This window comes from Podarcis raffonei, chromosome 17 (genome assembly GCF_027172205.1).
Source record: "Podarcis raffonei isolate rPodRaf1 chromosome 17, rPodRaf1.pri, whole genome shotgun sequence".
NCBI lineage: Eukaryota > Metazoa > Chordata > Lepidosauria > Squamata > Lacertidae > Podarcis > Podarcis raffonei.
This window is the reverse complement of record NC_070618.1, coordinates 35,757,326-35,772,438: the sequence shown is the minus strand read 5'-3', so window position 1 is coordinate 35,772,438 and position 15,113 is coordinate 35,757,326. Positions and strand designations below refer to the sequence as shown.

Genomic DNA, 15,113 nt, shown 5'->3' with positions numbered 1-15,113 from the left:
AAACATTTCTTGAGGGGTTTTTTGTGTGCCTTGTTGCCCCGCAGAGGACCTTAAGGTCCACAAATGACAACACTTTGGAGGTCCCAAGTCGCAAGGTGGTTAGATTGGTCTCAACTAGGGCCAGGGCCTTTTCAGTACTGGCCCCAACTTGGTGGAACGCTCTTGTCACAAGAGACCAGGGCCCTGTGGGACTTGACATCTTTCCGCAGGGCCTGAAAGACAGAGCTGTTCCACCTGGCCTTTGGTTTGGACTCAGTCTGGCCCTTCTGTTTCCTTCCGCTTACGGCTTTGATTTACGGGCTACTTATAAAATCAGCCTGCATTTTAAATTGCATTTTAACCTGTATTTTAAATTGGTTTGTCCCCCCCCCCCTATTATGCCTTTATTGTAATTTTACTGGCGTTAGCTGCCCTGAGCCTGGCTCTGGCTGGGGAGGGTGGGGTATAAATAAAATTATTATTATTATTATTATTATTATTATTATTATTATTATTATTATTAACATATATGACTGGCAGCTAGCTGTGTGATCTAATAGCCAAAACACCTTCAGACTCTTTTTAACAGCATTCTTAATTTTAAAGACAAAGCAGCTATATCTGGATTGGGGCCCACAATATTTTCCTGTGGAGCACCCCCATCCCTCGCCACTCCTGTCCTGCCTGCTTTTTGCACCTGAAGGTGCTCTTTGTGGTAAACAGTGCCTTTGGGTTAGCCTCCTGTGTCCTCAGATGAAATGATCTCATAGTCAGTTTTCAGGAAGTTCTGGAATTCCTTGAAAGTTCTAAATGGAAGAGGAAGAGGGGTCAGAAGCTGATGGCAGCAGCTTCCATGCAAAAGCCACGGTGGCTTCCCTGGCCTTTCCCACTCTGCTTTTCCTCTTGTGAAGAAGGACATCCTTCCTTCCCTGGCCAGCTTGGCAGGATCTCATCCTCTTCTTGCAAACCGTGAGCTGAACAGGGTGATGAGGATACCTAGGTGGGACTTGGGAAACAGTAACCAGCTTTTGCTTTCTGGAAGCTGCCCTGCAGCTCCATCTGCTGGGAAGTTTGAGGGGAAGCGTGTCATTTAGAGAGGGCAACCACATCTGTGATATTTGTCTTCATTTTACAATGCGTAAGAAAAGAGAGCAATTCCAACAAACGCTCTTAAAATTCACTGTATTCTAATCAATTGTTTTTATATTTGGTGTTAGCCGCCCTGAGCCCGGTCTTGGCTGGGGAGGGCAGGGTATGAATAATAATAATTATTATTATTTTAAATCTTGTTGGGAATATTGCTGCCACTTATATCTATTCCTCTCCCAGGATTTAAGGGGTGTGTGTCTTCCAGAAAGGTCCCTTCAGTGGACCCCCTTAAGCTGCACAGAACAGGAATTCTCACACACTACCACCAGTATTTTGGGTGCTCATAATGTAAATGGGGGCAATGGGCCCCTTGCTTGTCTTGGGTTCCCAGCAGATCCCCACCCTTGCTACCCTCTAGAGCTAGCCATCCCTGTCCTCTGGTAGAATACGAAGGGGTACTTGAGCAAGGTCTGGACACTGAAACTGGGAACTGGATGGGGCATAAGGATTCCAGACTGGTTCAGAATCACAGACCTTTGGGGCATTCCATCCCAGAGTTCGTATATGTTTTCATTTATTATGTATGTAGCTATTTAAAGTATCCCCCGTCTTCTTCCATAAAATAAATGTTCAAACCAAAAATAAAAAAATAGAGATCAATAGAGTTACCTGCTAGGCTTAGCCATTTTGTTAGCTTCTTTTCCCCGCGGAAGATCTAAGGAAGAAAAGTTCAGGCAGTATTCTGCCTGATTAATCTGGGCCTTGCAACATGTGGCTGGCAGTAGGGCTGGGTGTGGGAACCTGGCTTGTCGTCTACAAGCTGAAAAGCAGCAGGGGACGTTGTGACTCACCTCACAGATGTGGTGGGCAGGTGCTGCCTAACCCTGCCTCTACACTCTGGTTTCCCCTGGTTACTTCCTCCACCAGATGCTTTTACCCTGGGCGGGATTCCAAAGGTATATTTGTTTCATGGCACAGAAAGGGTTGCAGAGAAAAAGGAAACAAACTCGCAAGAACTCGCAAGACGTTTCTTCTTGCGAAGCAAGCCCATAGGGAAATTCGTCTTGCGGAACGACTCAAAAAACGGAAAACCCTTTCGTCTAGCGAGTTTTTTGTCTTGCGAGGCATTCGTCTTGCGGGGCACCACTGTACAAGTAACATGAGATTGGGAGTCTGTGTTCCTAAGATCATAGCCAGGCCATTTGTGAATGCAGCTCCTCAACGGAGGGCATTGTTTGTGTTCAAATAATGTGGATGAGTGGAAGTTGGACAGTTATATACTGATGTATTTCCAACTCAGAATCACAAGGTGGCTAAGCACATTGCACACCCGGTAAAGCTGACAGCTTCTCTGCGCCTTGCCTTAGCTTACCTTTGCCATAACATGCAGCTCTCTCCTTCTACCTCCAAGGAAGAGACTGAGAGCTAGACTCATTTGAAGGGCCAGGGAAAGATAGATGAAAAGCCTTGTACTTCAGCCCACCCATCTGCTTTTGTTTAAAGTAGGGATGGGGAATGTGTGCCCTTGTATTTCTAATCTTTCTTGGAAGCCGCCCAGAGTGGCTGGGGAGGCCCAGCCAGGTGGGCGGGGTAAAGGTAAAGGGACCCCTGACTGTTAGGTCCAGTTGTGGCCGACTCTGGGGTTGCGGCGCTCATCTCGCTTTATTGGCCGAGGGAGCCGGCGTACAGATTCCAGGTCATGTGGCCAGCATGACTAAGCCGCTTCTGGCGAACCAGAGCAGCGCACAGAAACGCCGTTCACCTCCCTCCTGGAAAGGTACCTATTTATCTACTTGCACTTTGACGTGCTTTCGAACTGCTAGGTTGGCAGGAGCAGGGACCGAGCAACGGGAGCTCACCCCGTCGCGGGGATTCGAACCACCGACCTTCTGATTGGCAAGTCCTAGGCTCTGTGGTTTAACCCACAGGATGGGCGGGGTACAAATAATAAATTATTATTGTTGTTGTTATTATTATTGCAGATGTTGTTGGACTCCAGCTCCCATCAGCCTCAGCCAGCATGACCAATGCTAAGGGATTATTGGAGTTGGAGTCCAAGAACACTTTCCCCATCCCTGTTGATTTAGAGCTTCAAATGGGCATTTATACATACGGTATATAAGTTCATCCCTCATAAATATGCCAAGGAATGGGTTGGGGGGTGATTGGTGACAACACTGGTACTAGCCACAAAGTGTTCATTCCAGCTGGCATTTTCCTGGTACAAACTGAACAATGCTGAAAAACCTACCCAGAGATTTCCCAGGACAGAAAACATGTATTATTTTGAGAGGGCAGGGGTGTTTCCAACCTCTGTCACTCTTAAAACATGTCTCTTGTACCCTGTTTGAGCCAACCTTCCTGTTTTTCTGCTTCTCCCTAAAGGAGTTAACTTCAGAGGTTTTGTCAACTCCCTCCCATCACATTTAAGCAGCTAAGACGATGATCCACTTATTACAGACCCTTCTCCTCACTTGCTTTGCCGTCACTGTGCAAGCCAAGATCTTTGGTCGCTGCGAGTTGTACCACGTGCTGAAAGTTAGCGGACTGGATGGATATGAGGGGTACAGCCTGGCCAACTGTGAGTGTAGCTTCTTAATGCAGAGCATACTTCAAATGTTGTGGGAGGGAAGGAGTGAGATAACAACCATGGTCTTTCCAGACATCATTTCCTTGTCTCTACGTCCACAAGAGGGTAGCAATTTATTTGGTTTGGCCTAAAACCTGTCCCAGTTTACTTCTTATGAATGCTCCCCCAAAGTACGCCATTATCTGAAGACCTAATGAATGAATGAATGAATGCCTCTCTACTTCCCATTCTCGCTCTGAGCCAGTGTTGCCATAAGGCAACGAGATGATCCTCTCTGGAAGCAGATTTCTGTTACACAAATGGAAGGTACACAGATCTGACACAGGGCTCACCCACACTCGCCTTTTGCCCTGCTCTTTCTAGGCACACTTGCAAGCTTTCCCAGTCTGTGTCTGAGCACTTTTTTTTTTTGCATTGCCACATTCAAAGTATTGGTGCTGACCTTTAACACCCTAAATGGCCAGCCAAAGACCCATGAGCAGGGATGATAGCAGTTGATGTGCAGCAATGTCTGGGGGATTGCAAGTTTTCCACCTGTACATTGCAGGACCTCTTGCAGGGAAAATTCCTGGCAGGTGGTGCCTCAGGTTACTTGCTGCCCCAGTCACCAAATTTATCTTGGGACATGCCAGTCAGTAGGGTCTTCACACACACACACACACACACACACACACACACACACACACCACATCTCCAGCTCACCTAGCTACAGCTGACCTGCTTTTCACCTGAGGATGGGGGAAGCTCCCACTGGGCCCTGACCTGACAGGACAACCATCATGAGGGAAATGTGGATGTTATGTACTGAAGTTCTCGCCCTGGGCCAGCAGGGGGATACTGTAGATAGTTATGCAAATGAAGGATCGAAAGTGACGTTCAGTGATTGGATAGTTTGTATGCAAATGAAGGGTCGAAAGTGACGTTCAGTGATTGGATAGTTTTAGAAAATTGCAACAGTTACATTGTTCTGGAGCTCTATATAAGCAGGCTGACTGAGCTCCTCAGTTCAGTTCTGTTCCAGCTTACGAATAAAGAGCTGCTTTGGAAGAATCGCTGTGTCGTCTGATATGTTCACCCACAACTTAACAGTGGAGGCTTGGTAAAGCCTTGTCTTACCCCAGATTCTTGTATGATTTGTAGTGAAAGAAAAAATGTCTCCTTCCCTACATGTATTTGAGGAATGAAGACTTCATTTTTTTAAAAAAAGATATTTATTGAGATTTTCAGTTTTTTATACAAACAAAAAACAAACAAAAAAATTAAAAAAGACATATAGTTCATAATACAATCTTTTCAGTAACATATTTCTCTGACCTCCTCATACCTCCCCTTCTTGTATTCCCTTTCAAATTATTTGTTCAGCAAATCCTTAACTTAAAGCATTACAGCTTATAATATCACCTTATTTTCTATCCAAACCCTTTTTTTCTTCCATGTTCCTTTATATCATTACAGCTAGAAACCACTCAATTTCAATCCAACATCATTCAACATTCCTTAATTTTACAATATTTCTGCAAATAGTGTTTAAATTTCTTCCAATCTTCTTCCACCGACTCTTCTCCCTGGTCTCGGATTCTGCCAGTCATTTCTGCCAATTCCATATATTCAATCACCTTCGTCTGCCCTGAAAGATTGCTGCAAGAATCTGCGTCAAATCAAAAGACAGCTCAGGAAGCAAAAGAAAAAGCAGTGGCTGTAGAGGAAAAGATACCACCGATATGTAAACAGCTTGGAGACAATCAGACACAGCTTGGGGCCCACCAGTCAATTTTGTCTATGATTGAACTGAAGGAGAGCAGACCAATCTGAGGATTAGAGCGGTGCCCGAACTTGAGTAAAAAAAGTGGTTTTTTTGGGTGAGAGTACAGCACGCGTCAATTGATTCACCTGGCAGCACATCCTGGAAGATGTGCAACTCGGTTTTTGAGCTGAAAGGGCAGACTTTGGCTGAGGGCTTGTGCACACTTCTGTTTGGGCAGTTTTCCACTTGTCTCATGCATTCTAGGCTGTTTTGCTTTGCCTCACCACTTTCCCCTAAAAACTCTCTCCAAATTTAGTGCTAATTCAGAGCAAACTTCAATCCAATGAAAATACGATTAAAGTTTGTGGCGATTTGGTGGTCTTTTGAAACGTGATTGATATTTTAGTAATCTGCAATAAATTGGCCGCTACTACAGAGTGTAACTTCTATTCTTCTCCCTGAAGGGATCTGCATGTCGTTTTTTGAGACTGGCTTTGACACAGAGGCTGTTGACAGGCGCAAGGATGGCACTAAAGACTACGGCATCTTCCATATCAACAATGGCTGGTGGTGTAAAGATGAAGGTACCCTTTCAGAGAACCTTTGCTCCATGTCTTGTGCAGGTGAGTTCCTTCCTGCCTCCCCCCGCCACAGGTGGCACTGTGCCGGAGGGGACAGGCAAAATGGTGGGGTGCTGCAGAAAATGGAACAGCTTGCTAAATGCTATGTTAGAGGTGTGGAACCTGGTGCTGTCCAGATGTTGTTCAAGTTATCACCAGCCCCAACCCAACACGGCCAATGGTGAGGGATGATTGAAGCAAAAACTTGGAGGGTCACAGCCTTCCAGGCCTTGGAATACATACTACTGGCCTTTCCTGACATTTTTGTTTTATATTTTCAAATTAAAACAGAGCTTGATTTAATAGCATAATACCTCTTAGGTTAGTAAGCACATTTTTAGTCTTGTCAGTAATAACACATTGCTGAATTCATATTTTTATGTTAAAATGTTGATCCCTCCAAACACAACAATGCAGCTCAAAAATATAAATTACGTAATTTTATTATATTTAAAATGCTAATACATTGAAACATAATCATCCAGCTCTAAAATGCAGGCAGAATATGATCTCTTTTTTTTAAAAGGATATCTTACTCTTGTTCAGAATGTTAGTAAGCCATTTCATAAGAGTTCATAGGCTGCAAAAGACTGGCAGCTGGTTCAAGGATAATGCAGGAGTAAATGCTGAGCTTTTCCTATTCCACCTCCAAAAACCCCGACTATTTGGTTTGTATTCAAGTGTTTTTACATTGGAACTAGTCAAACTGTCCTGTCCCTAATTTTTACATGCAGACTGTAAGGTTTGCCATTTCAGCAATTACATCCATCAACAATTTTCTTGTTCAGGTAAGGAAGGTATGTTACAACAGCACCACCTGCTGGCTGCTAATACCTTAGCAGCTGATCAAGTGCCTAATATTCTTTAATGTGCTTTCAAGCGCTCATTACAAGTGATTCATAATCTAATTGCAATACCTAACAACAATCAATAAAGTACTAAAATGCTGGCAGATTTTCACAAGGATGGTGGTGGTGGTGGTAGTGATTGCATAATGTTGTGGAAATGTGGAGAACTGAATTTAAGCTTGGAAAAATGAGACACTTGGAAAACTGACAGATTTGTCCATCTTTAGTAGCAAAGCATTTTAGCCATTGTGATGGAACTAGGCAAAGTGTCCTGTCCCTGATTTTTACATCCACACAGTCAGCTTTGCTGTTTCAGCAATTTTATGTAAAAGCAGCTTCCCCATTCAGATAGAATAAAGGTAAAGGGACCCCTGACCATTAAGTCCAGTCACGGATGACTCTGGGGTTGTGGCCCTCATCTCGCTTTACTGGTCAAGGGAGCCAACATTTGTCTGCAGACAGTTTTTCTGGGTCATGTGCTCAGCATGACTAAGCCGCTTCTGGTGAACCAAAGCAGCGCACGGAAACGACGTTTACCTTCCTGCTGGAGCGATACTTATTTATCTACTTGCACTGGGTATTGCCATTCAAATGGTGTGCATGTGTCGCATCATGTGATCGGTTATGCAGGGCGGAGTTTACCAAGGCCCCCCAATATTTTATTCAAGTTGGCACCCCTGACCCCCACCTTTGTTGATGAGAGGAATGGGGAGAGAGTAAGTGGGCTGCTTCCATTCCTGCTACATGGGGGTTGCTAATGGGATGTCGTTAGAGGTGGCAATGCTAGGGAGATTCGATTCTGCAATTAGCCTTAAGTTTGTCTTTTAGTTTATTCTAACCCTGTGATAATAATTGCCGACTTTCCCTTCCATTCATACATTTTCATTCTCTTTTCTAGATTTATTGAATACTGATATTCACGATGATATCTTATGTGTCAAGAGGATTGTGAAAGATCCCCAAGGCATGGGGACCTGGTATGAGAGCATCTTCTGTTTTTCCCCACCTAGATGAATGCCCTCTATGGGCTAACTCTGCAAACACCTCCCTCACCTGGTTGTTCCAGTGTTACCAAAACCAATCTGCTCTTTCTGTAGCTGTATTTCTCTTTCCTGCTGAAATAGCCTTGACAGACACCCCCCACTGCTTTTTATAACAACCTTACATGCTGGTCTCAAGCAGGTGGCATTTCTGCTATCAGTTTATGACAGGAACATCTTCTCCCTGGCCTTAATTTATGTGTGCCAGACTGCTGTTAAAGGCACAGAAGCCAGGCCTGCTTTGATTTATTTTTAACTAAAAATTCCAAGTCAGACATGGGGGGGCCTGTGTGCCTCTAAAAGCTGCTGGGACACTAACTCCCATAATCCTGACCCTTGGTCTTTCTGGCTGGGGTCCAACAGCATTAGTTCCCCTGCTTGAGCTAATAAATTGTCATTTTTCAGTGCTGGGTCAATCATTTGGCTTCAAACAAGCTGGATCTCTAATGGAGTAGAGTTGCTGCCTAAGTCAGAGGCATCCAAGGAAAACAGTTAGTAGAGTTGCCAAGTCTTATCACCCCCGCAAGTGCCTTTCACAACCTGGAAACAGGCAGGAATCCATAGCTGAAGCTTTCTCTATCACTGAATTGCCATTCCAGAAAAACCCACAGCTGCTGATTTCTAACTTACTACACAGAAGCTAAAGGCACAGGGTCCCTGGCAGAAAAAAGTTGGTAACCGTGTCAGAGATGCAGGTGGTTAACCAAAGATGGGACTCCTTAACACATGCAGGAATTCTTGTGTACTTGAGAGGTTTGGTTGCATTTATTTGTGCAATATTTTCAACACATAGAGAACAAAACGTAAGACAAATAGCGCAGATCGCTGTCCTGAGGAATTACAAGCTAAAATGCCACTGGCGTGAGGATGTCATGTTAGCACAAACCCAATTTAGTAGGGGAAGCCTTCTTACATGGATGTTAAGGAGAACAGGGCAAACCACAGACAATTTTTGAATAGCTATGTAGGTGAAATTTGGAAGGTATTGTTATGCAGTGACAAAAGAAGCTTCACTTGCCAAAGTTATCACCTGTTCATAACTGTTAAATGCCCAGGACTCTTCTTCTAATTTGCACCTGATAATTCCAGTGTATCCTGGGAACACCCCTTGTGCGCTGAGCAGTAGGTGGAAGCCAGGAGCCTTCAGTGTATATGGCACGTTATGAATTAATGGTGCAGTCCAAGATCCATTATAAAAATCACCAAACGGCCTTGCTGGGGTGTGTGTGTGCGCACGTGCGCACCTGCCACCAGTTCCTATGAATGTTTACTCAGAAAGTAATGTTTACCCAGTCAGTCCAACACTACTTACCCCTTAGTAAGTGTGCTTTGCTGGAATTGCATCTAGAATTCTCTTGAATTTAGTGGCTTGAACCATGCTTAATTCCATGATAGATTATGGTTTAATCCTTTTGTTCTGCAACTGCATTGTAGTTTGAGAAAATGCTATGATCCCTATGCTTGAAAAATTGTCTTTAGGAATAGCCATTGTGGTAACAGACTTCCTCTTTCTCCGATTTGCCTTCTGCAGGAAGGAGTGGAAAAAGCACTGTGAAAAGCAAGACCTGCGTGAGTGGGTGAAGGGGTGTAATCCCTGAAAACCTGTCTACCTTCTGTTTGCCATCTCTCATGTCATCAATACAGAGTTGTTTGGGTTTTTTTCTTGTAAAATGCTTCTTATATCTGTTATTTCCCTGGATGGTAAAAAAAATTCCAAATATGAAACGAAGAAGCAATTTATGCTGTGTACACACCATACACACAAAGACACCCCCCCCTCAAATCCTAGGAACTGTAATTAAAGGAGTTGGGAATCATAGCTCTCAGAGGCCTAAACCACAGTTCCCAGGATTCTTGGTGGGAAGTTGTGTGCCTTAAATGTATGAAATACACGCATCTTTAATTGCTTTGCATCCATGGCGTCTACACTAGTCCCCTACCCATCTCTGATGCAGATTAGGACAATTGGAATCTCCCCATTTGTGGAATGCTCTTCCCCAGGAAGGTTTGGCTGTCACCTTCATTATACACCTTTAGGTGCCAGGCAAAAAAAGTTCCTCTTTAACCAGGTCTTCAGCTGATTGGCATCCGATGGCCTTTTAAAATGTGTTGGGGAGGGTGGGGATTATTGAGTTGTTCTTGTTTTTTTTTTTATTACGTATTTTGTGTTTTTATATTGTGGCTTTTTGTTGTGAGCTGTCCTGAGACCTGTGACTATAGGGCAACATACTAATACTAATAATAGGGGAGGCACAAACTATACACATATGGGTGCAGGATTCTTCCTAGTGTTGCCAACTGAAGGTGGTGAGGGGAGCCCTCAAGACAGCTTGGCTTACACATGTTCTCGAAACAGTTCCCTGCAGGTTTGACCCAAGGTATTTTTCTCCCTCAGGTGGACACGATGGTGAGGTTCTGTACACAGCAGCGGATATGATTGTGTGGGTGGGTGGGTTGTGCCCGTTCAAGGTTGAACCAATAATGGAGGTTAGATATACACAGTAGGGATGTGGCTTTATTGTGAAACAGAAAAGGAGGAGCAGAGCTGCCCCTCTGGTCTGGCTTTGAGGGATGAAGGAGGAGATGGGAGGGTGCTGCTGATCTCGGCAGGCCTTTACTTTCCCTGGCACTGCTCCAGGCTCCGCTCCGCTCTGGTTCCGGAGGCGATGTGGTATGTGGAGCACTTGACGGAGATGTCAGAGGTCAGGCGGCTGCGAGGGAGGCTCAGGATGCTGCTGGCGCTGTAGGAGCCATCCTCATTCAAGACCACCGCCCCAGCAGTCACCCCCTCTGATATGTTGACTCCAGCCTCACTCCACTTGATCTCTAGGAACCCTGGGTAGAATTTCTCGGCGATGCACAAGGCGTGGATGGTGGGCGAGTCCACTGTCTGGTAAGCATCAGACAGGAGGGTGACTGAAGCCGGTTCCTTTGCTGATTTGCCTGGGAAAGAGACACCATGAGTGGGTCACAGAATCCAAGTGACCTGATTGTTTTTGGGTGGTGCTGCTGAACGGGGGTTTCCAAGCAAAGTTAACTGAGAATCCCCAGCAGTACTTAACAGAGCCCACACACAGAAATGCCACCCTGGATAACTTAATGCGTCATTTGGGCCCCAGAGGCATGGGCTGGAGTTGATGATTTTCTTGTGGAGATTGCGCAAGCATTTCTGTGGTTTAGCTCCTCTTCCACTCTGAGGGCTTATCCACATTTGCCTTTCCTCCATACTTTTCAGGCGCGATCCCAGCACTTTTTTTTTTGGTCTGGAGTTTTCCACACCAAAACCCGCTCTTTAAAGCAGAATTGGAGCAAATGGCAATTGCCGTTGGCTGTGTTTCAGCTTTAAAGAGCAGGTTTTCATGGGGAATGCTCCAGGGCATAAAAAAAGCTAAACAAACAAATGCTCAGATGTAGAGCTTTAAAGCACAGACCTGTGCTTAGAAAGAGTGGGATAAAAGGTAAATTTGCCTAAGCCCTCATTCTATTTTCTGACACCTTCCCCCCACCCAGTGCCCCAAATCTGTTTTTCAGGTGAACACGCAAGGCATCGTTGCAGACTATTGTGCACATGGAGTCTGCTGCTGTAGAGAAAGGGCATTAGAGGACAAAAAGAATAGGGTAGAGTTGTGGAACTTGCAGCCCTCCAAATGTTGTTGGACTTGCTTCTCCTGCCATCCCAGCCAGTGTAACCATTGACCAGGGATGATGGGAGTTGGAGTCTGCCTATATGCAGCAAAGTGCTAAGTAAGTTTCCTGTTGACGCAAAGATTTCAGCTTGTGCAACAGGACTCCCCCTCATATCCCTGCTTAAATCTGCTCTGGGTTCCCCCACAACTCTCCAGAGCAGATTCAGGGAGCGTAGGCGGGTGAGAAGAGGCGGGGGGGGGGAGTTCTGCTGCACAAGTGGAAATCCTTGCAATACTGGAATGCATAAGTTGGATCCCGCTTTTCTGATACCACTTTTCTGAGTGTTCATATTAAGCAGTTCACCTTACAATAACCCTATAAGGTCACTAGTGCTATTATTCCTACACTGCAAGCATGAATCTGAGCCGTAGCAGCTTGCCTAAGGCTACTTTGTGAATTCATGCCCGAAGCGAGACCTGAGCTGGTACTTTCCTAGGGCACACTTCATAACTTCCATGCTACACAAGCCCCTTGCATGCTTCCCGTAGTACATTGGGCTCCCTGTGCCCAAGTGCTCCACTCGTAAACCATGGTATTCTCACTCACCTCCTGTGACACTGAGCTGTGTTCCACTCCCTGAGACAGCGGTGTTGAAATAATTTGCCTCTGCCAGGCAGTAATAGGTGGCGCTGTCCTCCGTGCGCGCCTTCCGAATCTGCAACATGTAGGTGTTGGCATCCCGGATGGCCACAAAACGTTCATCAAATGCAGGAGCACGCTCTACCTTGCCATCAATGTGATGCTTCAGTATAAAGACTGGGCCTTTTCCTGGCTTTTGCAGGAACCAGAAGGCATGGTACTCCTGGATATTACCCCTCTCCAGAGGGCACGGCAGGATAGCAGTGGTCCCCTCTGCGAAGGAGGCCTGCGGTGGCTGGGCGGGCAGAGGCTGCAGCGCTCCACCTGCGAGGAGGGAAGTAGGTGGCTGCTGTGAAGCTAAAATTTCAGCCTTATAATGAGAGTGAACGGTGAATTTTATACAGCTTGAAAGTCTGCACCCCCTTGTATTTAGTGTATTTCACTTACAGAGCCAGCATTTCAAAAATGATTTCAGTCTGCTCAGTAGTGGTGGGCCAGTTTGTCCATTTCAGTTCTGCTGAGTTTTTAACTTTAAAAACTTAGTCTTCAGTTTTCCATATTTCCACATCATTTTGTGATTATTATTTTTTTGAAAAAAAGCTCATCTGCATTTTATTGTGAATTTCTCCGAGTATACACATATTTTTATCCAAATTTTGCCAATGCACACATTTTGCAGAGCAAATTCCTATACATTATAGAATATGATATATATTTGCACATGTTATTGTCACTGATATATGCATTTCTTATGCACACTCTGCCCTAGAGTGTTCATTTCTATACACATCACTTGGCTGCACAACTACACTGCGCAAATCGAAGAAGTGTGCATTCTGATGGGTGGCTATACTTGAGCATGCGTATTGTTTAGAAAGTGGGGACTAGATAGGATTGCCTTTAAATCTGAACTGAGTCGAATTTTCCCACCATCGCTATTCGTAAGTGCCTAGTGGGTAGACGGAGGGATGATTGAATGAGTAGGTCTGGGTTTTCTCCTCCAGCCTTCTAAGCGTACACCAGCCTTTGAAGTCCTTTGCATCTACCTGCCATTCCTAGACCTTAGCCGTGGCCCTTGACTGCCCTCCACTGAAAGACACAAGAGGTGTGCGGATTTCTCTAGCCCATCATGCTCATTCTCTCTATTCTAGCACAAGGCCCAAATTCCTCATTTCCCCGTCATTCCCACTGGCCTATTGCAAGTTCTTGGCCTCTCTAGCTTGGCAACCAGCTATGTGTGTACTCACCATGGATGGAGAGAACCAAAGAGAGACACAGCAGGATCTGACAGCCCATCCTTCTCCGCTTGGAGGTGGTTTGATGATGAAACTGCTTGTCTTTCTAGCGCATATGCACCATGCACATTGCTTTATGGCTACCATGCTCATTTGCAAGCATTTGCCTAGAGGCTGCTTGTTTCCCTGAGGTTCGCACAATACAGCTCTGTCATTGGCTGGAGGCAGACATCGGAAAGAGTCTGGCAAATTCATACTATTGCGTTGAGGGGTCTGGTGGTGGCCACACAGAAAAGAGCTGTGGATTTCAACCCAGTGTTTCATTGTGAATTTGTGCCTCTTTTCTGTTCCTTCACAAGCAGGGCTAGACTCTGTGTGATTGGAAAATGTGGCCGTTATATTCACCTGTAAATTCGAAGTGGGTTTTTTTGGATAATTGGAATTCTTCAGGTCTAGCATAAATGAGAAAGAGGAAAACATCTAAAGCAGTGGAGAATATGTTGTTTCTCTGTAGCATGTGCACTACTGCATGCATTCTCTAGGAATTAAAACCAACTGAGCTAACTCGCAAGGCTAGCTGATTAACAGAGTTGTACAAGTGAAACCTGCAACAAAACTTACATGCCATCTGCACGGTACGTTTAAAGGTGCTTTAAATGGTCATGTATTCCCCCTAAGAATTATGGGAACTGTAGTTTGTGCTGCAATCCCTTACTCCCTCCAAAAGCTACCATTCGTCTATGAGGGGAATAGGGGGGTCTGCTTACAATGCTCAGCACCCTTAACAAACGACAGTTCCCCAAGGTTCTTTGGCGGAAGCCGTGCTTTTTAACATGGTATAAAAGTACTTTAAAATTAAGTTGTAGATATGACCCAGTTTTCTTCATCAGTCAGCCATCATCCTATGGTTACTGTCCTCAGCCCTTATTGGATGGTTTTTCAGGGTTTTCCATTTCCTCTGCAGGCTGTTTCACCTTTTAGAAACTTATGTAAATCTTTGGTTCCAGGCCCCCCAAATCTGATGCTACCTCCCTCTTTGCCTACAGTGGTACCTCAGGTTACAGATGCTTCAGGTTACAGACACTGCTAACCCAGAAATAGTACAGTAGTACCTTGGGTTAAGAACTTAATTCGTTCTGGAGGTCCGTTCTTAATCTGAAACTGGTCTTAACCTAAGATACCACTTTAGCTAATGGGGCCTCCTACTGCCGCCGCATAATTTCTGTTCTCATCCTGAAGCAAAGTTCTTAACCCAAGGTACTATTTCTGGGTTAGCGGAGTCTGTAACCTGAAGCATATGTAACCTGAAGCGTATGTAACCCGGGGTACCACTGTACCTCAAGTTAAGAACTTTGCTTCAGGATGAGAACAGAAATTGCGCAGCAGCGTCAACGGGAGGTCCCATTAGCTAAAGTGGTATCTTAGGTTAAGACCAGTTTCAGGTTAAGAACAGACCTCCAGAATGAATTAAGTTCTTAACCTGAGGTACCACTGTATATGTGTTGTGCCATTTGGACTTCAGAAGCAACAGTACTTGGAGAACTGAGGTTGCGATCAGATTGGAGCCCTGCAACAAAATGGTGTGTGGCCATAGACAGCCTTCAGAGATCTCCTTTTTCAATCATGTGGCAGCCTAGAATAAATGATAGGCAGCTGCCATCTGGCAAGAGAGCAAGCGAACAGGCAGGATGGGGTCTGGACA

At 45.1% G+C, this 15,113-nt stretch overlaps 2 protein-coding genes across 3 annotated transcripts; one reads left to right on the top strand and one right to left on the bottom strand.

The window, feature by feature from the left end:
- The first annotated feature begins 784 nt into the window (after positions 1 to 784).
- On the top strand, positions 785 to 9,570 carry LOC128405064 (lysozyme C, milk isozyme-like). Of its 2 annotated transcripts, none has more exons than XM_053371253.1 (5): positions 785 to 979; positions 3,454 to 3,649; positions 5,867 to 6,025; positions 7,769 to 7,847; positions 9,442 to 9,570. In XM_053371253.1, exons 2-5 carry the CDS (start codon positions 3,511 to 3,513, stop codon positions 9,506 to 9,508), a joined length of 444 nt encoding a protein of 147 aa, XP_053227228.1. In that variant the 5' UTR covers positions 785 to 979; positions 3,454 to 3,510; the 3' UTR covers positions 9,509 to 9,570. The 2 variants fall into 2 exon arrangements, with proteins under 2 accessions (XP_053227228.1, XP_053227227.1); XM_053371252.1 differs by having other exon boundaries at positions 786 to 948.
- An 851-nt stretch (positions 9,571 to 10,421) lies between these two features.
- LOC128405055 (Ig heavy chain Mem5-like) lies at positions 10,422 to 13,634 on the bottom strand. The gene is made up of 3 exons (XM_053371236.1): positions 13,424 to 13,634; positions 12,144 to 12,500; positions 10,422 to 10,853 (listed from the first exon to the last, which is right to left on the bottom strand). The coding sequence occupies exons 1-3, from the start codon at positions 13,470 to 13,472 to the stop codon at positions 10,525 to 10,527; spliced, it is 735 nt and encodes a 244-aa protein (XP_053227211.1). The 5' UTR covers positions 13,473 to 13,634; the 3' UTR covers positions 10,422 to 10,524.
- Positions 13,635 to 15,113: the final 1,479 nt, after the last annotated feature.

Bases quoted from the DNA above. Each gene is read 5' to 3' on its own strand.
- LOC128405064 (XM_053371253.1), top strand. From the start codon at position 3,511: ATGATCCACTTATTACAGACCCTTCTCCTCACTTGCTTTGCCGTCACT. The intron at 3,650-5,866 runs GTGAGTGTAGCT...TTCTCCCTGAAG, and splicing joins GGGGTACAGCCTGGCCAACT to GGATCTGCATGTCGTTTTTT. The intron at 6,026-7,768 runs GTGAGTTCCTTC...TCTCTTTTCTAG, and splicing joins TTGCTCCATGTCTTGTGCAG to ATTTATTGAATACTGATATT.
- LOC128405055 (XM_053371236.1), bottom strand. From the start codon at position 13,472: ATGGGCTGTCAGATCCTGCTGTGTCTCTCTTTGGTTCTCTCCATCCAT. The intron at 12,501-13,423 runs GTGAGTACACAC...CCCTCCTCGCAG, and splicing joins TTTGGTTCTCTCCATCCATG to GTGGAGCGCTGCAGCCTCTG. The intron at 10,854-12,143 runs GTGAGTGAGAAT...TCTCTTTCCCAG, and splicing joins ACAGCTCAGTGTCACAGGAG to GCAAATCAGCAAAGGAACCG.